We start from the raw sequence: 22,593 nt of genomic DNA, 5'->3' as shown, positions 1-22,593 counted from the left end.
ATTGTCCACCATTTTTATAACTGACCTTAATCCCAAAGCGTAACGGATGAACATCCCATCATATAAAGCAAAGTAAAGTATTTTCTTCGGCAAGTTCGAATACTGACTTAAGTTTTGGAGTGCCTTTACAGGTATACTCCCCCTTTTTTCATTTGTTCGCGCTCTTACGTCACGTTGAGAAGAAAGCTCGAATTCAAGGATTGGACGTTCAGCCACCGAGGTGATAGCTCGGCAATCATCCATCGTTAGGGGCCGATCTATTTCGCAAGTAAGAACACGTATGATGTTTCTTATGAATAAAATATTTTTTTTGTCAAAAAAAATAAATGAGATATATAACATAATATAAAAATATAAGTTCTAATTAATTTAGAGTATAAAAATTGTCACTTCTATTTTGGGAGGATGTCTGACTGCGTGGTGGTGCTCTGAAAGTCCAGTTTCCGAGGCTCTTCTCAGTGTCAAACCAAAGAGGATCTTTTATAGGGGATTGCGGGTTTTGGGATGGGGTTGAGTGGATATGGAATTTCCAATGGAGGCGAGAGCTATTCCAATAGGAGTTGGACCTAGTAAACCAGTTGCATGATGCATTAAGACTAGTCAAACTGGCTCATGGTAGTGAGGATCGAGTTGTATGGAAATTTGATAAACAAGGGATATTTTCTACTAAATCTTTTATGCAGGTAATCCAGGAGGACAACCTTCCAGAGGATATAACAAGCTACAATTTTACAAGGACAATTTGAAAAGGTTTAGTTCCACCAATGGTGGAACTGTTTGTCTGGTTTGTATTGACTGGTAGGATCAATACGAAGGAGATGCTGAGTCGGTTGGGAGTTATCCATCAGGAAGATATCATATGTGTGTTTTGTAATAAGAGTATTGAGTATGTTCACCACTTGTTCCTTGGCTGTGAATTTTCTTGGCAGGTTTGGTGTGCTTGGCTAGCATTTGTTGGAAGGCAATGGTCATACCCAGGAACGCTAAAGGAACATTTTATAACTTGGACTGAGATATCAGCTAGTAAAGAGGAGCGTAAGAGGTGGTTGATGGGATTTTGTGCGATTATCTGAAATATCTGGCTAGAAAGGAATAGAAGAATCTTTCAAAACAAAGGAAAAGGAGTTGCTGAGGTCATTCATATGTCCGTTATAAACTATAAGGAGTGGCTAGGTGGAGATCCTTTTTGTTGTTGATGGCAATGCCGGAGATGTCAATGGGATAAACAGTAATATTACTTGGAGTTGGATAGCGTAGTTTATGATTTTTTGTTTTGTCTACTAGTGTTTGCTCCACTTGATGTGTTGAGCTATTTTCTTTAAAAAAAAAAATATTATTTTTTTTTCAAATTTATGCAAATATTATAGTTCTAAAAATCAGACTGAATCAGTGGGTTAGATCGATCTGACTGAGAGCCGGCCGGTTTCTGTAAAACGATGCTCCCAGAACCAAACCCGTCTCACACGTTTCTTTCTTTAGACTCGGAAGTTCAGAGCTCTTGCCCTCAAAAAACCAAACCCTAGCCATCTAACCTCCATCACCGCCGCAAGGAGAGAGACACTACTGCCGTCCGTCGCGCTCAGGAGCTTCTCTCTTCGTCTGGTTGTCGTGCTCCAGATCTCCAACCCCTGTTCACTCTCACCCATTGCAGTTTCTTCCTCAAGATCGGCGTCCGTCGTCTGCGCTTCTGCCGCCGTCCGTCGCGCTCAGGAGCTTCCGTCTTCGTCTGGTTGTCGTGCTCCAAGTCTCCACCATGAAGACGGACGAAGAAGGGTCGCCGTCGTCCATGGCGTTCAACTTTTCTTCCTCTTACTCTGCTCACTGCCCTCACCGAAGGTAATGGTTGCTCTGTTCAGTGCTCAGCCACGTTCTTGGTTGATTAGCTTTGCTCTGTCAGGTTGATGATTATTGATGACTGTGTCACTGCTCATTGCTCACTGCTTCTTGCTTAAATTGAAAATCTTGTTAATCTTGTTGATTAAATTGATGATGGATGACTCTGTCACTGCTCATTGCTCATCCATTTAGAGATTTTCATTTTTATCTAGATTTTTTTTATCTATTTAGTTTTCATGAGAGAAGAATTTTATTAAGATGAAGAGAGAAAAAAAAAATGGAGAAATAGAGGATAGGAGACCCAATTTTCATGTGTTCAGAATATCAAGTAATTCTCATAAGCTGTGAATTTATCTTGTTACAAGGTCCAACATAGATGCTAACAGAAAACTGTTGCTGAACTACGAATTCTTTGTCAAATGGTTGATATTTTGGGTTGGTGACCATGATAGGGGAATACAGGGAAGATTAGGAGTAAAAATGGGGAAGTTGCATTTTCTGACCCAGTTTTTTTTTTTTTTTGGAACTCAATTTTGGTTTCCAACTGTATCAATTGCACAGCCTCTATGACATGGTATAATGGTGAAACAACACAATGTGTTTTCATTTTTGGTCTTCTATGGGAAAAGACTGGTTTTCTTGAGATTGATTTTTAAAAGTTGTTATATGTTCTGCTTAGATTTTGTTGTGGGACATGGGGAATTATGGTATGCTCAGATGTTGTCATTAGTTATTAGAAATGTTTGCTATTTTAATTATAAAGATGTGCTCTTTCTCACTTTCTATCTGAATTGAGCTTATTACATCATGCTTCTCCTCTGGGACTGATAGCAGAATGGGGTCGATTGCAAACGATGACTCTTGTTAATCTTGCTTTATCTATTTATATTTGTTTAGATTGTTAAATGCTGGTTAATTCAGCATAGGCTTTTGAGAACTTACATTTTCCATGGTTGATGAATATTGCCAATTATACATTCGCCCTGTGTTTATCCTTATTTTTGTTAATTTTTGTGCTAACAACCTTGTTAAAATTGTGCATAAATTATGTGTTTATTTATGTTTTATTTATTATAAAATAGTTATTTCAATTGAACCATGATTGAATCGGTTGGACTAGTAAACCAGTAACTAGAGTGGTCGATGACCGATCCGGTTTTTAGAATCTTGGCAAATATAGAAGGCAAAAATATAATGTGCAGTGACATAAAAAATATCATTTCTCTATGTTTTACAGTAAAAAATAATAATTTTATTCTTTTTTAATATATCATTTCTCAATTTCTAAATGTATAAAATTACCCTTTCAAATTTGTGAAAAAGGTGACAGCAGTGCGGACGGAGAGTTTGGAGTGCGAAGTCATCCACTGCGAGAAGTGCGAAGTTAAAAGCTACTTAAGAGAAAATACTTGAAGTTAAATAATAAAGCAAAGCAGTGATGGCTGTGATCACCCGCCGAATCGCTACTCTTACTCACCGCTACTCCTCTTTCTCAACTGCCACAAAAGTTCCCCTTCTCTATGCCTTCAACGAAAACGACACTACTTCTAACCAAAACGACGCTGCAACACTCCAGCTTCTTTCTTGGGGCAGAGGCGGTTCTGGCCAACTTGGCGGCGGAATCGAAGAAATCCGCCTCTACCCTGCCCCGGTCGCGAACCTTGTCCTCCCTAAAAACTCCTTCGGCCTGTCCCCAACCCCCGGCCGCCTTCTGGACAAACCGGCCACCGCCGCTGGCGACAGTGCGAAGAAGAATAAGAAGAATAAGAAGGAAGAGGTTGTTGAAGTTGGCATCTCGTGTGGGCTTTTTCACTCTTCTTTGGTTGTTGATGGATCCCTGTTGGTTTGGGGCAAAGGTGATGGTGGAAGGTTGGGTTTTGGACATGAGAATCCCTTGTTTGTTCCTTCATTGAATCCACATCTTGATAGTGTTCGCTCTGTAGCCCTTGGTGGCCTGCATTCGGTAGCGCTGACCTCCGCCGGCGAGGTTTTCACATGGTTAGAATCTCTTCAACTCTGGCTTAGTCTATGTAGCTTTTTGCAATTGTAAAAATTAGATCGCTTCGAAAACTTAGTAAAACAATTAAATGTTTTTAGATACAATTTATATCAAGATTTAGTTAATTATGAATGTGCTCAATTTTCAAAATGACATGTATTTTGATGCAGATCTATTGTCAAAAACAAGTACAATTTGATTGATCTTTGGTTTGTAGTCCGAAGCTAATCATGCCGAGAACCATCATCTTATACTATAACTAAATGACAAATATGATATGAGAAATGAAGCGGAATTCATAAAAGCATTGTTGTAGAAAGAAGAATTGTATGAATTCTATCAATATTTGAGCCTTCCTCTATTGTATAGAGAGAAAAGGAGGTTTGTTTCTTGAGTTGTTCTATATTGATCGAATTGTAATGGGTTTGAAACTTGATAACAAGTTAATTGCCATGATAACCACACTTAGGCAATTGTTAATAAGTTTTATTGTCATTGTTTTAATTATGAGGGAGACTCTTACATTGGTTACCATGATTGTGAGTTTTGACAGAGAGTTTGTAGCTCTTTTGGTGATGGAAATGCTCACTTGAAGCCTATGATTTTGACTTTATGTCAAAAATCATTGACGTGGTTTTATCTTTGAAGAGTAGTGGAAGTGAATGTAGTCTCAACATTTAACATTGTGATATCTTATTTATCCAAAAAACTTTGCTTAGTAATATGATAGATTTTTGTGGAACATGGTAATCAATCAGAAATTTGGTGTTTTAATGGAATCCAATGATGTTGACTGATATAGCCAAATATATGGTAGTAAGAAAAGGCTGGTTTTTGTTTAATTTAATGTCATAGTAACTAAAGAAAGCTTTTTGCATGATTGAATCTAAGCATGGCTGCATTGCTTTGTTGCTGATGAAAATGTTCATCTGACTATCCATGCATCCACTTATCCAACAGATGATGATTTTGACTTCTATCAAATAGGAAAATGATTGCCATATTTTATGTTGAATATTTATTTTGAAGCTTATATGGGTTGTGAGTGTGGAATGGCCATCATAAAAAATTTTATGAATGAAAATGAAGCTTGCAGGGGTTATGGTGGTTTTGGTGCACTTGGACATTCGGTATATACTAGAGAACTATTTCCTAGGTTGGTAAGGGGCTCCTGGGAGGGAGCTATACAACACATTGCTACCAGTGGAACACACACCGCAGCAGTCACAGAATCAGGTTCAAATGATGGCCAGAACTTTATCTGTTCATATTTGGAGTTTGGGATTTTATTGATGAATTGTTGGATAATGTAGTGTTTGAATTTGAATCCAAATTCATTGCTTTTGTTGTATCTTGACTTAATTCAAATTGTTTCTATTCCATATTTTGTAAAAGCCTGATTAATTATGAATAGTTAATTGCAAGTTGCGGATATGGACTTACCTTTTATTTTGCACAAGAACCTTGAGATAGACAATGTTTTGACCCGATTTTACCATGTGCTGAAATTCAAGCCATTGGGTGGTAGATAATAAACTCCTTACCTTTTGGTGAAGAAAGTTTAGTTAGCATTGGCAAAAACAACATACCTAAAAGCTTAAGTTATTGAATGAAGAAACTTGAAGACTTGATGGGTTATATTCAATCCTATATCCATTGACAAATTGTCATGTGAAATGACGAATCTATATAATTGATGGCATTTTCTGTTGGATGCAGGGGAGCTTTATATTTGGGGTCGAGATGAAGGGGATGGTCGGTTGGGCCTTGGTCCAGGCCGAGGCCCAGATCATGCTGGGGGATTGAGTATCCCTTCGAAAGTAAAGGAATTACCTGTGCCCATTGCTGCCGTTTCCTGTGGGGGCTTTTTCACAATGGCATTGACAGTTGATGGACAATTGTGGAACTGGGGAGGTATTGTCACTTCCTTTATATAAATTGTTTTTCTACATTTTCTCTTGAAAAACCAGAACAATTCATTTATCCAGTACTTTCATTTTGAAAATTGACAATGTTAGCATCTTTTCAGCCAATTCTAACTATGAACTTGGGAGAGGGGATAAGATCGGTGGTTGGAAACCAAAACCAATACCTAGCCTTGAGAATGTCCGAATAATTCAAATTGCAAGTGGAGGATATCACTCCCTAGCATTAACTGGTAAGTTGAGGTGAAATTGTTCAGCTGAATAATTTCATTTCATCATATCATTTGAACTATTTCAATTTTCACTTTTATTAGATGATGGCAAAGTTCTTTCCTGGGGACATGGCGGACATGGTCAGTTGGGTCATGGATCTTTGCATAGTCAGAAGATACCAACAGTAGTTGAGGCTTTAGGGGAAGATCATATTATATATATTTCGTGTGGGGCTTCTTCAGCAGCAGCTGTGACAGGTAAGACCTTAACGCAGTGTTATGTCTCTACATTTTGGAATTTTAAGTAAGATAAATTAAAAAAAACTTTATCCTTTTTTCCTGCAAAATGAGCTCACTTTATGTAAAGTAAAAGAATGTCTTCTTGGTCAATCAGACCTTGGTAAGCAGCCATCACTCTCTTCACTATTAAAAGTGAAAAGCTTTTAACAGAATGTAGAATGAATTGGTCATGCTGCAATTAATGATATACTTGAAAGAGCACTTAAAAGAAAATATGGAGAAACTGAAAATATATCTAGTGATGAAACGATAAAACTATACAAGCGATTTAAAATATGTAGATGTTTACCAATTATCTCCTAGTAATTAGTGATTCCTTGCTTGCATGTAAGTTGGGTGGTTCTTTAGTAACACATATACCAACTAGAGCCCCTAAAGGAACATGTGTATGGCTATTCGTCCAGTGTCCAACTTTTTTTATAAGTGGTTGTCAATCTCAATGTCTAGCATTCACCATTCTCATTGAAATTTGAGTGTCAGATAGCGCCAGCCTGAAATTATCTTTTAACTTTTATATATAGTGGTATGATGGAAATTAAACTCTCGCATTGAATTTTTCTTTTTTTCCTGATAATTTTCTTTTTTTTCCCCCCTAATAATTAAACTTTCCCATAATTTCCAATCAGTGGTATAGTAAACTCTTTTGTTTTTGTTGAAAACAGATACAGGAAAGCTGTACATGTGGGGAAACGGCACGGATTCTCAGTTGGGAGTTCCTGGGAAACCTGCAGTACAACCAAGCCCTGTTGAAGTTAACTTCTTAATGGAAGATGATGGAATGGGACCCCACAAAGTTCTATCAGTTGCAAATGGTGCAACCCACTCCATGTGTTTAGTTTTGAGGGGAGGTTCTTGATACTGTTGACACAGAAACCCCGTGATGATACTATCCTGCCCTTGAACAAAGATAAAGTTCTTAGGCAAAAAGGCAAGCTTCATTAGGTAAAATTCATAAAAATCTTTTCTTTTGTTGAATAAGATGTCTCAAGATTATGGGAAATTTCTTTGATTTTGGATCCTTGTCTTGAAGGCCCGATTCTCATCACGTGGATCCTGGAAATTTTCTTTCTTGGGTTTGATGAAGTAGATCCCGTTAGTATGAACTTTCTGAGTACTTGGGAAATCTCAAACTTAGTTGTAGGAGAATGCTACGATGCACTGAGTTGAACTTGGTTGAACTTGATGCATCATGCACAAAGGTAATCCAACGGCTCAAATCTAGTACATAATAGATCGACATAAATTTACACCGTCGGATTGCCATAGTGAGAATTTAAGACAATTGTCATAAGTTGCAATGATCTAGGATTGATAAGTGTCTGTGTTGTCTGTAGGAAGCTATCATAGACAATACAATTTTGGACAATTTCTTTCAAAGTACTGAACTACATGCACAGTTCTCCTCCGTGCTCCACGATTGTTGGGTTCAAGTAATTGTTGTCATAAGAGACTCAAGAGGATAAGGCTGATGCTTTTACTCCCAACTTGTATTGATATTGATTGATAACAATTTATTTGATTTGTGGCTAAAATTTTGCTTTATCTTATCTAAAAGATAGGAGTGTCTTTGCTTTATGCTGTTTGCTACATTGGCACATAAGAGGACCAAGATTGACATTAATTATTAGCAACCATTATCAGTAGCATCTAGTTAAAGGGGAGTAAAACTAAGCTGGGAAAAAAGAACAAGGTTAAATTAGAGTACCAACTCTACCAATGGAAAGTCTAGAGGGACTAGAAATGATTTAAATTATATTTTGATCACCTCACTGAAGAAATCTACTGCTTAAGCTTGCTACACAGTTTATGCTTGGGAACACATTTACAATATAAAATAAGCTTTATTGTTCTGAAATAAGTTATCATATGAGTAGAATGAAAAGTAAATGGATTATAAGCCAAGTAATAATTCAGTTGAAAACCAGTTTACAATAAAAAACTAAAGTATTGATTACCGTAATCAGGACATACTGTTTAAATTATTTTAATCTTATACATGTACACATAAATTGCTTGTTAAGTCATGATTGAAGAACATTTTAGTTAATACATATCTTTAGAACAATTTTTAAGGATTAAAAAAAAAAAATAAATGGTTACTATTTAAAAAAGGTAAGATTATCAAGCTTCCAATAACAGTATTGAACACATGATGTTAAAATTTAAAATCCTCTAACTTGGTATTATTAAATAATACTCTTAAAATGCTTGCTTAAAAAAGCAGCTGTTCAAACAAACTATTTGAACTAGAGCTAATATTCCCGAAATGATACCTAATCATCTGATAAAGTAATACAGTAATATCTAATTAGAACAGTAGTTGTCTCTTTGAAACTCCTAAATAGCTGAATAATTCGTTCATGTTTGAGTAGCATCCACTTTTAGTTTTTAGTATGAACTACTGCATAGTGAGACGTAGCTAACATTTAGGCAAATCTGCTGGTGGAGGAGGAAGTGAAGTTTCAGGTGTTGGTCCATTCTCAACTACAAAAGCAGTGCCTAGTCCCCATACTTGATGATCATCCACATGGCAGTGTACAAACCATACCCCTGCAACAGATATTAAACTTAGGAGAGTCGAATTTAGACCTCTAAAGTAAGGGAATTGGTTAAGTGATAAGGTGAAGGATTTTCATCATATGTGAATCCTACAATCTTAATTTAAGGATGATTAACCTCTTAGTTTATTACTTTAGCAACTTCCTCATTTTAAAGAAGTTTGATGAGAGTCTAGTACCCTAAATTAGCCAATTGAAATTACTACATTATTGAATTAGCACATTAGATAATGCCAATTACCTGGATTGTTTGCTTGGAATCTTATAATAGCCCATCCTCCTGCAGGGACTGCAACTGTATTCCGGAACTGAGGATTCACCAAATTAAACTTTGCCTTATCTCTAACGGCATCGTAGTTCCCAAACCCTTGAGCCAAAACATGGAAACTATGACCATGGACATGGATCGGATGGCTTTGCGCTTTCAAAACCCCCGTGTTTTGAAACACAATCTCCACCGTGGAATTGAACTTGAACTTCTTCACCTTGGTTAATTTTGGCGAATATACCAGGCTCATGTTGAAAGTGAGGTTAGTGTTTGTGTAGTCAAACACCATAGGAGGATTATCAGGGAAATCAGTAGTGTACACACCACTTACATTGTAATAGGAAGCTTCCAACATAGAATTACCTTTCCCTTTAGGGAGCATAAAAGACTCATTGTTCATGTTTGCTGAGAATTTTTGGTTGAGTGGGCCGACACACTTGGCTTTCAAAGGGCACTTCTCAAGTCCTATCCCAACGGTGATGAACATTTGTTCGTCAACGTTGAGTGGGACAGGGACCCAGTGTGGGCCCCCAACGAGACTCGATAAGTTACTAAACAATTTGAAACTTGTTGGCGTGTCAAAGAATGGAGGCAGTAATGGCATGACCGGTGGTGAAGCTCGAGTATTGTGTCCGTCATAGACGACGATGCCACGTGTCATCGTTCTATCAAAGAGTGGAGGTGGCATGCCAACGCCATACGGAGATGCTGCCATGTAGTATGATCCTGTTGGTTGGTCTGCTTTGAATAGAACGTCAAGGGTTTGACCAGCTGCCAGGATAATTATGTCTGTAACGTATGGTTTGGTGTATGAAGCATCGGCGGCAACCACCGTGAGTTTGTGATCGGCTATCTTGAAGAACAGATTGTTATTCAGTGCAGCGTTGATAATTCTTAAGAGGTAGGTCTTTCCATGCTTCACCTTCATCTTGAACGTCTCTGAATTAATGAGTTTGAATAGTTATAAAGTATTAAACAAAAAATCAACATCATAAATGGTATTAGAATAATGAAATCACAATGAATAATATTTGGTACGGTTTAATCTATACAATAAATATACTGATCTCTATTGAGATTTACGTGGTCATAGTTTTTTTTTTTTGGTTTGCACCAGGGTATCCATCAGGCCGGAAGCCCAATGACTAATCCCTCGGGTACTGCAGAGGCACACAAAGTGGGCGACCCTCCCAAGCAAGCAAATTCCATTCCCATCCTCCAGTGAGTATCGAACCCGGGAGAGATGGTTAAGGGACACAGACCCTCATCCATCTGTGCCAACTTGCGTTGGTACGTGGTCATAGTTGATAAGCATTAGTATAAATGATGTGCATTAGTATTAGTATTTAAGTAATTAAGGCCATACGATTTTGAGAACAATTAAAGAGATCGCCAGGGAAGCCATTTATGGTGTAGGCATTAGATACAGCAACACCTCCACTTACGAGTGCACCTTCCAAAGCATCCAAAAAATTAGTGTCATACCAGTCACCTACATTTTGATAAAATAAAATGTCATAAATAATTAAATATGTTACTCTCTCTCTCTGTATATATAATGAGGAGTGTTAGGGATAATTGCTGGTCTCCTAGACTTCTCCATATATAATATAGGGGTTTAGGACACATGTTAATATTACTAATTAATTGTTCTTATAGAAAACATGGGTCTTTATTAGGATTTTTTATTTTAATAAATTAAATAAATATTTTATTTATTGAAATAAATAATTTTAAAATTTATTATGAAAATATATTATCTATCCTTATCTCGTTTACACTGTAAACGAGATAATTTTTAAAACCGCCCATCTTTCATGTTATATAAATAGTCTATTTTCTCTATTATTTGAAATGTTCTATTTTTAAGAGTTTTGTCTAATTTAAATTATTAATATTTTTTATTATTTTAAAAAAAATATATGTTATATTTATAAATACATATATCTCGTTTAGAGATAATTTTTAATGTATCTCGTTTATAGTGTAAACGAAATATATAGAAATTAAAAAATACACATATCTCGTTTACAGCATAAAGAAAATACATTAAAAATTATCTCGTTTATAGTATAAACGAAATAAGGGTAGATGATATATTTTCGTAATAAGTTTTAAAATTATTTATTTCAATAAATAAATTATTTATTTAATTTATTAAAATAAAAAATCCGTCTTTATTAAACTCATTGTATAAAATAAATTAACTAATATCTTTTATTTGTACCTAGTATTATTGGAACCTGGTGGTAGGGTTTTGGAAATGGGTATGGACCATTGCGAGGGTGAATGATGAAAGCACCATGAAGGGTAGCACGTAAGGCAAATGAGTGAGCATGCCAAAATAAAGTTCCTTCTTGTCCTATGACTTTATATTTATAAGTGAATTTATGTCCAGGATGAATTCCACATTGAGTTACATATTCAACACCGTCTGCCCAAGAAGTAAAGAGCTGATATATTCCATGCCTGTGATACATAATTCAATGTGCCATAGAGAAGTTAGCCATAAATTAAGATTGATATTTTTTGGTTCAAATTATTTGCAATTTTCATTAAAGAATTTAATATTGCTACGTATAAAGAAGTTTCATTCGTGCATTTATTATTAGGTCACCCAAAAAATACATGTATTTATTATTTACTGTTATATCAACAGAAATATTTTTTTTTTGCATCTATTGCATGAATTTTATCGAGACAAACGGAAATGATTCATAATTCTGTAAAACATTTCATATTGTCGGTGTATTCAAATTAAATTCTTTAGTAAAAAAAATATACCTTTTTAATAAATATAAAATTAAGTGATTCCAAAAATAAATTTACTAAATAATCCTGATTTAAGGATAATGTCTTACATGGAAAATGCAGTCACATTTAGTTTTCACCAAGAAGACAATTACTCAACCTTTAACATTCCTATGGATTAAGGATAACTTGACAATTTAATAATAAAGTTTACATAAGAAAATAAATGATTATGAGATAGATAACCAAAACAACTAGGGGTATAAAATGGTTCGCCTCTATTATAATTTTAGGTTTGTTGTTAGCTTGAGCCTCAATGAAATTGCCAAATTGATAGATAATTTAAGAAGTATAGTTTACATCAATTTCTTTTTCATTCTTTAACAAGTTGATTTATTAAATGAATTGTCATCATTATCTTATCTTCGTTAAGACTTGTTTGTAACTTCGCTCAAAATATTCTTGCGGACAAAGTTCAACTTCGATTTCAAGAGAATCCCTTGCTAATATTATTATATTTAGACATTAGTTTACTCAGGATAACTAGCTAGTTCTACATATAAAAAATAAGTCAATAAAATTAGGCATTTCGTAAATATCTTACGTAGAGACAATTATAAAGTTTTATTTTTTATCTTTTAATATTCAAATCAACTCTCTATATACTGTGTAAACCAGCCTGCCTTTCATGAATGTTAAATCTTCACGCACAAATAACATTTTTTTTCCTATTATTTTCAGTTCTATAGATATACAATATATTGATTGCTTGAGAAATTAATTAACAAATAATAACTACCACATGCAATAAAATACACCGGTATAGTAGTCTCTATATATTAATATTAATACGCAATATTTCTTAAAAGATTAGCAACAAACATGGGACAAAACAAAACCATCTTTTGCCGAAAGCCTCATAATCTGTCCTTTTTCTTTTATTGGGTTTTGTTTCGGTGAATGAATTTACCGTACCAAAGAGTTCCGCAAAACAGAGGAGGAACTTGCATAAAAAATAACGAATAAAAAAACCTTATCTGCTTAAATTTGGTTTAGGAACACAGCTAACAGAAAAAGAGAAATAAAACAAGTCAGAAATAAAATCCTTGCCAATAAGAAAGGGTCACACTCACATTCAGAATAAGAGAGTGCATAAAATACAGAGTGAACACAAGAAAAAAAAATGAAAGAAAGAAACTCACAAAACATCATTTTTACTTTCTTCTCTATATCTCGGTATACTTTTATATTATCAAACATAAGAAAAACTAATATCTTTGATGACGTAAACAAAAGACCAAAAAAGAAAATAAATGGTAGTGATTTAAAAAAAATTTAAAGTTGACTCAACAATGATTATTGACCGCATTGAAAAACTTCAATATAATGCTGACAGAAATTAGAACAAAAATTTGTTGACAATTTAAATATTTAAATATACTGAATAGGAAAGTGATAAATATAAGAATGAAAATTGTCACTCTTATTTTGATAATGTTACTTTTGTTTTTTCCCTCTAAATTAATACAAACATACAATACAAAAACCAATTTGTGGAGTAGCACCATAAAAAATGAATGTGGTATTATCATTTCCCATAAATATATTTGTATAGGTAATATGTAAAGTATGAGAAAGCAAAATCAATTTAATTTGATAATTAAGCAATTTGACCAACATAAAACTTTAAGAAACACTACAATAAATTCACGCTGAGGCAATTCTTAAAAAATATTATCTATAATAAGAAAAAGCAATATTTTTTATCAGACAATACTTTTTGATAAAACACAACGTTTTTTGAAAGGTTGGTTATATAATTATGTTTGGTCTAAAACAACGCTTTTTTGCATCAAAGGGAACCTTTCTTAGCAACACTAGAAAAAACGTTCTCTTTTCTTCTATATAAAACAACTTTGAGTAAGGATTCAAAAGTAATGCTTGACGAATTACTTTATTATAATACTTTTTACGAGTTGTCTTTGAAAATATATGTGAGTGTTGTCTTTTTTAATACCTAAATTAAAACAACACTTATTTAAATTTTTCTGTGTTACTTTTTTAGATATCTAAAATAACATTTATCTAAATTTATTTAGAATTATTTCTTTAAAAAGATATATGACACTCTCTAATAAAATTTAATTATTTAAACTAGATTTAATAGATAAAAAGATTAAGTTTGTCTAATTTAAAGGTCAAAAGTTCTTTAAAAAATTAAGTTTGTCTAATTTAAAGGTCAAAAGTTAATTATTTGATCAAAGATTTTAACTTAAAATTATCAACTTACAACTCATAAATATGCAAATTGATAATATCACAAATTGTTATATTTACTTTGTAATTTCACTACCTATGAATTAGTATAAATAGGCGGCTTAGTTATAGCTTAATTTTTCATGGTGGAAATTAAAATGTAGTGAGTGTTAGAAAAAAAGTTGTAAGGTTTTTCTTTGTGTGTTGTGCCTCCACGTTTATTTTGTGTACCAAGTTATTAATTATTTTTTTGGTTAAAAAAATTGATTTTGTACTTTCGATATTTTCTTTTTGTATTTAGGTTAAGTGTTTATACCATTTGATTTGGTATGTTAGATGTAATTAGGACTTGATTTTGATGGAATATTATAAATTACCATTTGTATTTTTATGTTAGAGATTTAATTTAGGTAGTGTAAAAATCGGAAAAAAACTGCTTTAATAAAATAATAATTTTTAATTATTTAGATTAGGCTCAAAAATATAGAAGTATTTTTTTTAAATATAAAGGTGAAATTTGAATTCAATGGATTTGTTTGAGTGAAAAAATGTATCTTTTGCGAAAAAATTTTATACAAATGCGTACCGGTGATTAAGGTGGTAGTACCGTCTCTAGTCTGTCTGATACTGCGTATTTTGGAAAATAAGATTTTGAAAATTGAAATTTATTGTTTTGAAAGGACAAAAATAATTTAGAATAAAAAATCGGGCGCTAATCTTAAAGGTTTTGGCTCAAAATTGAGTCAAACGGACCAAAAACGCTAACAGGTTGGACCGGATCCAAACCAGACCCAAGACCCAACATATATGTGCTCTATTAATGAGCTTTCAACTCATTTTAATGGGAAGAGAGAGAGAGAGAGAGAACTTGGATAGATTGAAGAGAAGAGAAGAGAGGGATGAACATTATTCATCTCCTCATTCTTTTGGCCATAACTTGAGCTACGGAGTTTCGATTGAGGAGCCGTTTGTGGTCACGCGAAACTCTCGCCGAACCCGTTATTTCTAACTAAGCTTTGTAGATAAAAGCTCTAAACTTGTACTCCAGTTTTCTGCCCTAACATTTTTGCATTTTTTGTTCTAGTTTTTGAGTAGATTTTGTGACTTTGTTTATTTAGGAGTGATCTACCATTAGAATATTGTTGGGTTTTGTCCCTATTCTTGTTGGGTAAGGTAAGTCTTTTCAAACTCTTGTGGTTTGATATTTTGGGTTAGCCCTAGTGATGTTTTTGTATGTTATATGATGTTAGATTGAGGCTTGGTATTTGTTGGAGTGAGCTTGGTAATTTTGGAGCTTTGAGTTTGGGCTTGGTGTTTTGAGTTGCGTGGGAATCGGTCAATGTATGGTTTTGGTTTTCTTTATGTGATATGTAATTGATGCGTGAGCATCTTTTCTATCTTTTCCTAGTGAATTTGCATTCAAATTGTTAAGTTTAATCAAGATTTAAATATCTTTTAGCCACTATGAATGCTACTTTGAGTTGTGTGTAATTCTATTTATTTCAGGTAGCATTTTGGACGAATTTGACAGAGTTATCATGAAGAAACGAAGCCACAGCATAATAAGAATTTGAAGCCAAACTTGAGAAAGCTCAAGTTTGGCGCCAAGGATGAAGAGTGGAGAGAATTGCTTGCTGCCATGTTGAAGCCAAACTTGAGAAAGCTCAAGTTTGGTGCCAACCTAGAAAGATCATTCAGCCTCCTCCACGCCAAACTTGAGAAGTTTGGCGCCACTCAAGGGCTCCAAAGGGAAGTTTCACGCAAGACTCCATGCCAAACTTGAGATTACTCAAGTTTGGCGTTGGCAAAGAAGTCCCAAGAGAAGGCAACACTGCCACCTCCACGCCAAACTTGAAGAACTTCAAGTTTGGTGCCACAACAAGAAAGCTTAAGGGATGCTACGCACAACCTCCACGCCAAACTTGGATCCTTCCAAGTTTGGCGCCACAACTAACATTCCAAAGGAAGGCTTCTCTGCACACTCCATGCCAAACTTGGATTCCTCCAAGTTTGGCGCCACCCTTAATGAAGCCAATGGTCCCCACTCGTCCCAGGATGCACTACACGTGAAGGCTTTACAAATTTTGATTAAATTTTATTTTATTTATAATTAGGAAAAAATATTATTTAGTTTTAAAAAATATATTTTACATTAATTAGGATTAGATATAAAAGGGAAAAGAATCAGCCCTTCGGGCTCCTCTCTTCTCTTCGACCTCATTCCGCAATTTACAGTTTTTCAGAATCCTTATTTTCTCTCTGAACCATGAGCAGCTAAACCTCCACTGTTAAGGTTAGGAGCTCTATCTATTGTATGGATTGATTCTATTATTTTTCTATTTTAATTCATGTACTAATTTATATTTCAAGAATTGTTTTCGTTCTTTATTTTATGAATTTGGGTGGAACGAAAGTATGACCTTGATTCTAATTGAGTTCTTGTATAACTTGGAAAAGCTCTTTACTTGAACAACAGTTTGAAAACATATTCTCCTAAATTTCTAATTATCTGAACTTAACGGGATACGTGATATATAATCCTCTTATATTTGGGTAATTAGGGTTTTTGTTTCATAGAACTAGAATTGAACTCCACCCTCTAATTGGAATTAAGTGACTAAGGAATTAGCGGTTGATGAAGGTTAAAGGAAACTAAAAAGGTCTAAGAAATTAGGGTTTAGTCACATATAGTTTGCCATGAATTGAATCTTGCATGATTAAAATAGTTAGTAAGAAAAGTCAATCCGGAAGATAGATATCTCTGAAGCCTTAACTGTTTCTCCATATATATTTCACAACTTGTTTACCGTTACTTTCTGATTCTCTGATTTACTGTTAATGTAGTTGAACTTTCAAAACACCATTTTCTATTTGTCTGACTAAGTCAATCACTCAATCATTGTTGCTTGATCCGTCAATCCTCGTGGGATCGACCCTCACTCACATGAGGTATTATTTGGTACGACCCGGTGCACTTGCCGGTTAGTTTGTGGGCTATAAATTTTGCACCAGTAATGTTTCGTGAAATATAGGCTAGTGGCCTTTAAGATAGGATTTGAATTGTATAAGTTGAATGAAATGATCTTTTGATATGAAGTTGGTATTGACGATAAATTGTGATATTTGTTGATATTGGTGATGATTATTGATTTTGGTTGATAATTAACGATGAATATTGATGTTGTTGATAATGGATGGCGAGTGTTGATATTGTTGATAAATGATGTGGATTATGAGTTTTGATGATGATAAGTTGATGCTTGGATTGATAAGTGTTGAAATAGTTGATAAATTGGAATATTAAAGGTTGGATGTTGTATAGTTGAATAATGATGGATATTTATAAGTTTTTGTGTGATTTAGGTTGAATTTAGAGTTAGATGAGGTGAATATTAAATGGTTTAGATGATTGAATGATTGATATGGTTGAGGAATATTTGGTATGGATTCTTGAGTGATTTTGGTATTGTTGGGTTGTGAATAATTAGTTTTTAATTGAAAGTTTTGGTAAATTTGAGTTTTTAAGGTTTTGGTAAAAACAGATTTTAGGCTAACTTTGGCGGATCATATCTTGAGATTTAGTTTTAGAAATTTATTAAATTCTATATCAAATAAAAGATAATTCAAAGAGGTTTAAACGGTATAGATTTTGTGGAAATCATAATTTTATAGAAAAAGATATGATTGTTGGAAGTTGGTGTCAAAAATCTGAATTTTGTGATGTTGCAGAAAATTATGAGTTCTAGTTTTTGTGCGCACGCACACACCTGTACCTACGCTATGAGTAGAACGAGTGTTGTGACTCGTGCGTACGCACAAGGGGTGTACACACGCACACTTTGTGAAATTTACAAGTTGTGCGTACGCACAACATCATGCGTACGCACAAGCTGGGAAGAGTTTTCTGTTGAAGGCATCTGCACGTATTGATGCATATACACAAAATAGAACATTTTACTTTGTGTGCGTACGCACAGCTCTATGCGTATGCACAGGTTGAGAAAACACTTCTGGTGCGTGCATACGCACAACCCTGTGTGTACGCACAAGTCCTGTTTTCATCTAAAATCATGTTTTTAACTGTTTTACCTTCCCGGCAAGCTTGTAAACTTTTGTAACACTTGTTTAAAACCTTTTTGCTAATTTTTAGGCCTTGAATCAAGGAAGAAAATAATAAGTGAATAAAAGGGATATTTTTGGCTATGAGCTTAGAAGACGGTGACTTAGGCTAGAAAAGTTCTGTGGATAGAATAGTTGACGTGTTTGGGCAGGGTGTTGAGGTGATCATGACTTGAGAAATATGAATGATTATGGTTAATAGCATGAGTATGAACAGAATTGTGCTATGAGTTGTGGTGTATTACTGAATTGTTATGATTGGTAAGTAGCTATGCGCCTCGGATAAGGGCTGTGGCAGTCTCCTACTTATCGAGGTAGCGGTGCCGACGTAGGGGCTAAGGCAATCTCTTGCCTATGTTGAGATGTGAGGACTGTGACAGTCTCCCACTCACATAACCTTTCTGCCGCCAGAGTGAACTGGGGCACTATAACCCGAAAGAGTGTGCCAGACACTATAACTCACGGGACGCATGATAAAGTGCTGGGTACTAGAGAGAGTGAGTAGGGCACTATAACCCTGGTCGTGGCAGAAAGGCGACATCTCGGAGATGTGTTGGGTTGGCATTTTGAACCGACAAGTGATATCACGAGACAAATACAACAGACATTCATCATATGCATCTTTTACCTGCTTGCTTGCTTTGATTACTTGAGTTATGCCTAATTGAATAATATGTCTAAATGCTAGTTGACTTACCTATTCTACCTCAATATTATTTGTGCTTTACTTGTTTGCAATAAATGTGTTTTACTGGCGTTGAGGAGGATTGGGAGGCGGTGGCAATGGAATCGCACGGAAGTTAGGTTGGCGAAGGCTGTGGGATGCAGTGGTGCGTCTGGTATTAGTTAGAAATCCCCTAAATTTGGATAACCCTATTTATGGTTTATGTTATTTATGTTTTTAAGCTTGAATATTTGTATTTAATGTGAAGTTCTAGGATTGTCTTTGGCATTCTGAAACTTTGTATCTTACATATTAGGTACTGTTACCATACTAAGAACCTCCGGATACCATATGTTATTATTTTTCAGATTCAGGTCGTAACCCACCTCGGTGAGTTGCAAGATGGTGACGGAGCGGAATATTTTATGCTCTCTTTTGTATTTTGATTATCTTATTGTAGTACCTTCTCTCACCTTTTTATTTTAGACTTTATGGCCTTAGAGGCTTGATTTGAGAGATAAGTTGTATAAACTATTTTAAATTTCAAAATTCTATTGTATTCAGTTTGATTAGCCAGCCTGAACTTCGCAGGCTGTGACTAATCCTCTTTTTGTATATTATACTTATATATATCATGTTTAATTTAATTATTACCTTGTGTATCCTGGAGGTATCTACAAAGTTTTACATATTATATCTTGTTCTATCCGTGCCTACGTGTTTAGTTATAGTGTGTGAACGCTTCGCGTTTCGTAATTTCGCTTTATGCGACTTTGAGCTTTATTCCTTCATCGGGCGTCTAGTTATATAAGTTCCTGGATATATATATATATATATATATATATATATTAAAAACTTTAAGACTGTCGTGACACTTTGTCATCCTTTACTTTACGGCTAAAAGTAAGGTTGATGGTAACAGGGTGTTACAGGTAGAGTGGTTACCCGTTTAAGATATATTTAGAAAGAATTCAATTAAAATAGAGCACGTCATCAACTACCATCTTCTATCTTATTAGAGATTTAGTTAGGATAGAATAGTTACTCAATTTTATAATTTTGTTACATTATATTTACTTAATGAAATATTTAGTGTTTTTCTTTGAGAAAATTGTGTAAATTTGTACTCTCCGTCGCACTTTTGGTTTTCTTACATAAAAAAATCATTAAAATCATGTGTAGATGAAAATAGTATACTATTAATTTACTAAATTTAATTTAGTGTTTTCAGCTAACATGTTGAAGAAAAATTGGTGATCCATGTCAAGAGAGAACAGAGGAGGAAGAGAGTTTGTGAGAGAAAATTCAAGAAGGATGATAAACTATAAAGAACAAATGCACTTGAGCTAACTACTTATACTACTCTCTATTACTAGTTATTTGATAAATATCCAAAGTTCTACCTTTCACACCATCTTAACTACTTTGCTGGCTAGACAATCTTTTAACTAATTCTTTGAACAATAAAATTACACTACAGTCTCCTCATATTAACACCATGCACATGCACAACTCATTAAGTGTCAAGTATGTCAACACATGAAGATAATTTACTATACAAAAATCTATAATAAAACAGATCAAAAATGAAAATAAAAACATCTGGAATAAAAGACAAGCCCTGACCAGTACAATAACAATTTGACAAAGAGTTACGACAATGGACAAAGGATTACAAATTAAAATCAATTTGAATATAAAAATATCATTTCTAAATAAATCAGGGAAAATTAAAGATTACAAATATCCAAGATATTCTTTGCATGTCAAAGAGAGTTGTAATAATTCCAGAAAATATTAAGTAACAACTAATTTAGTCTGTTTTTATATTTGTATTGTATTTAAGTATTTAAGTCAACAATACTAATCAATTTTACAGTTTTTTCATTAAAAATATTAGCTTCCTAATATCTCCCATAATTCAAAGAATATTTTCAATGTACAAACAGTTTGATCATTTGATGTTAGGAAAGTAAGGTGAGGGAAAATTAGGTTAAATAATTTGAAAAACAAATATGCAAGGAAATAAATAATTTACCAATGGAGAGTAATATTGTAGGGTGAGTTATTGAGAACATGGATGATGACAGTGTCACCTTCAGTGACGTGTATTGTGGGCCCAGGATAGAGTCCATTGGCTGCCACTATCACTTGTTCATGGCACATCCGTTTTACAATCTTGTTTTCAATCTGCATGCATACATCAATCAAACTCAGATTTCATTATCATCACAACTAATCTGTTGTTCAAATCGGTTGAAAATATATTAAGCAAATTGTATATATAAAGCGAATACATAATTGAAGTGAAAATTTTCTTTTGTCTTTTTGAAAAATAAGATAAAAAGGGCACATATTTTTTTCTCAACATTTTGTTATATTTCAATTATCAAAGACCACTAATAATATTTTTAGAACACCCTCGTATTATCTGTTATTGCGATAAACTCTATTTAGATTAAATTTATATTTTATCAACGAGAACATTTTGGGGAACTAACATTGTCGCGTCAATATTGCAGCCAATATTCAAAACAAAGAAAAAAAAAATCTAAAATTCTTAAAAATAAGAACAATTAAAACATAATTAAAAAAAACCCTAAAATTCAAATTCAACAAAAAAAAAAAATTGGGTTTCATAAGGAATTTGTCTAATAAGAACAATTAAAACATAATTAAAAAAACCTAAAATTCAAATTCAACAAAAAAAAAAAAAATATAGTGTTGATTGAAATTGGCTACTATAGTGTTGATTTTCTAGTATTACTCTATATTATCTAATAGTAAACAAGAATGCAAATCAAATAATTACATAAATAATATTTAGTTTAATAGAAGTCAGAAACAAAAGAAAAACACAGTGTATCAAGAATTAACACACAATTAGGAAGTAATTAAGATGATATTAGGGATTACATTGAAGGTGTGTTCTACAATGGCAGCTGAAGCCAAGGAAGAAGCTAGAAGAGCGAAACTCCATGCTAATACTGGAAACACCAAAAGCTTCATGCTAATATATAGATGTTTATGTAATCTTAAAGAGTAAGGGAAATTATTTGTGTGTTACTCCAGTGAATGTTTTGGATACTATATATATATGTAGAAAAAGCCACCATATGGTGCTGCATGTCCCAATGATGTATTAGTGGTCGTTTACTTATTAATTATTATGATATTAAATATGGCCATCGTTCTTTATATTAATTTTATTATAAAAAAATATTTTAAAAATAATAATAGAAAATTAATTTAAAATAATAAAAATATTTTATTTTATTTTATTATTATTTAATTGAATATATTATATATAATAATTGTTACGGCCCAGCCCAGCTGAGCGAAATTACCGCCCGGTCCTTGGGTAAATTGATCTGCGTGGTCGGGTCAGAAGGTGCAACCCGTCGGGTCCACGACCCAGACACGTGTCTCGGCTGACAGCTACGTGACAGCTGTGGGAAGCGAAGCTTCCTGGAAGGAAGCCTCCCCTCGCGGGGCCCACCCACTGACAAGATATATAAGGGGAGGGTCCTACCCCTCCCCCAAGGTACGTCATCACACCTTTTCCTCTCCGCCACTTGCACACCCACTGACTTGAGTGTCGGAGTGTCTTTGCAGGTGGCACCCCCTCATCTCACGAAGAACCCATTGGCGCCGTCTGTGGGGACCTTGCCGATATGGACTTTGTTTTGGTTCCTGGTGGGGCCG

General features: G+C 34.2%; 2 protein-coding genes across 9 annotated transcripts; one reads left to right on the top strand and one right to left on the bottom strand.

The window, feature by feature from the left end:
- Positions 1-1,388: 1,388 nt before the first annotated feature.
- On the top strand, positions 1,389-10,635 carry RUG3 (Regulator of chromosome condensation (RCC1) family protein). Of its 8 annotated transcripts, none has more exons than XR_015880881.1 (9): positions 1,392-1,836; positions 3,160-3,834; positions 4,932-5,071; positions 5,555-5,749; positions 5,865-5,993; positions 6,075-6,230; positions 6,935-7,214; positions 9,117-9,999; positions 10,216-10,635. XR_015880881.1 is itself a non-coding variant. In XM_016342938.3 (7 exons), the coding sequence occupies exons 2-7, from the start codon at positions 3,275-3,277 to the stop codon at positions 7,126-7,128; spliced, it is 1,374 nt and encodes a 457-aa protein (XP_016198424.1). In that variant the 5' UTR covers positions 1,392-1,836; positions 3,160-3,274; the 3' UTR covers positions 7,129-7,804. The 8 variants fall into 8 exon arrangements, 1 of the variants encoding a protein (XP_016198424.1); XR_015880880.1 differs by lacking the exons at positions 9,117-9,999; positions 10,216-10,635 and adding exons at positions 7,303-7,471; positions 7,607-7,804 and having other exon boundaries at positions 6,935-7,200; XR_015880879.1 differs by lacking the exons at positions 9,117-9,999; positions 10,216-10,635 and adding exons at positions 7,303-7,471; positions 7,607-7,804.
- On the bottom strand, positions 8,448-21,934 carry LOC107639443 (laccase-7-like). The gene is made up of 6 exons (XM_016342940.3): positions 21,805-21,934; positions 20,927-21,078; positions 11,326-11,567; positions 10,465-10,590; positions 9,072-10,037; positions 8,448-8,822 (listed from the first exon to the last, which is right to left on the bottom strand). The coding sequence occupies exons 1-6, from the start codon at positions 21,895-21,897 to the stop codon at positions 8,692-8,694; spliced, it is 1,710 nt and encodes a 569-aa protein (XP_016198426.2). The 5' UTR covers positions 21,898-21,934; the 3' UTR covers positions 8,448-8,691.
- Positions 21,935-22,593: the final 659 nt, after the last annotated feature.

This window comes from Arachis ipaensis, chromosome B4 (assembly GCF_059453495.1).
Source record: "Arachis ipaensis isolate K30076 ecotype BB chromosome B4, ASM5945349v1, whole genome shotgun sequence".
NCBI lineage: Eukaryota > Viridiplantae > Streptophyta > Magnoliopsida > Fabales > Fabaceae > Arachis > Arachis ipaensis.
Note: the sequence above shows the minus strand (reverse complement) of the source record. Positions and strands in the feature narration are given on the sequence as shown.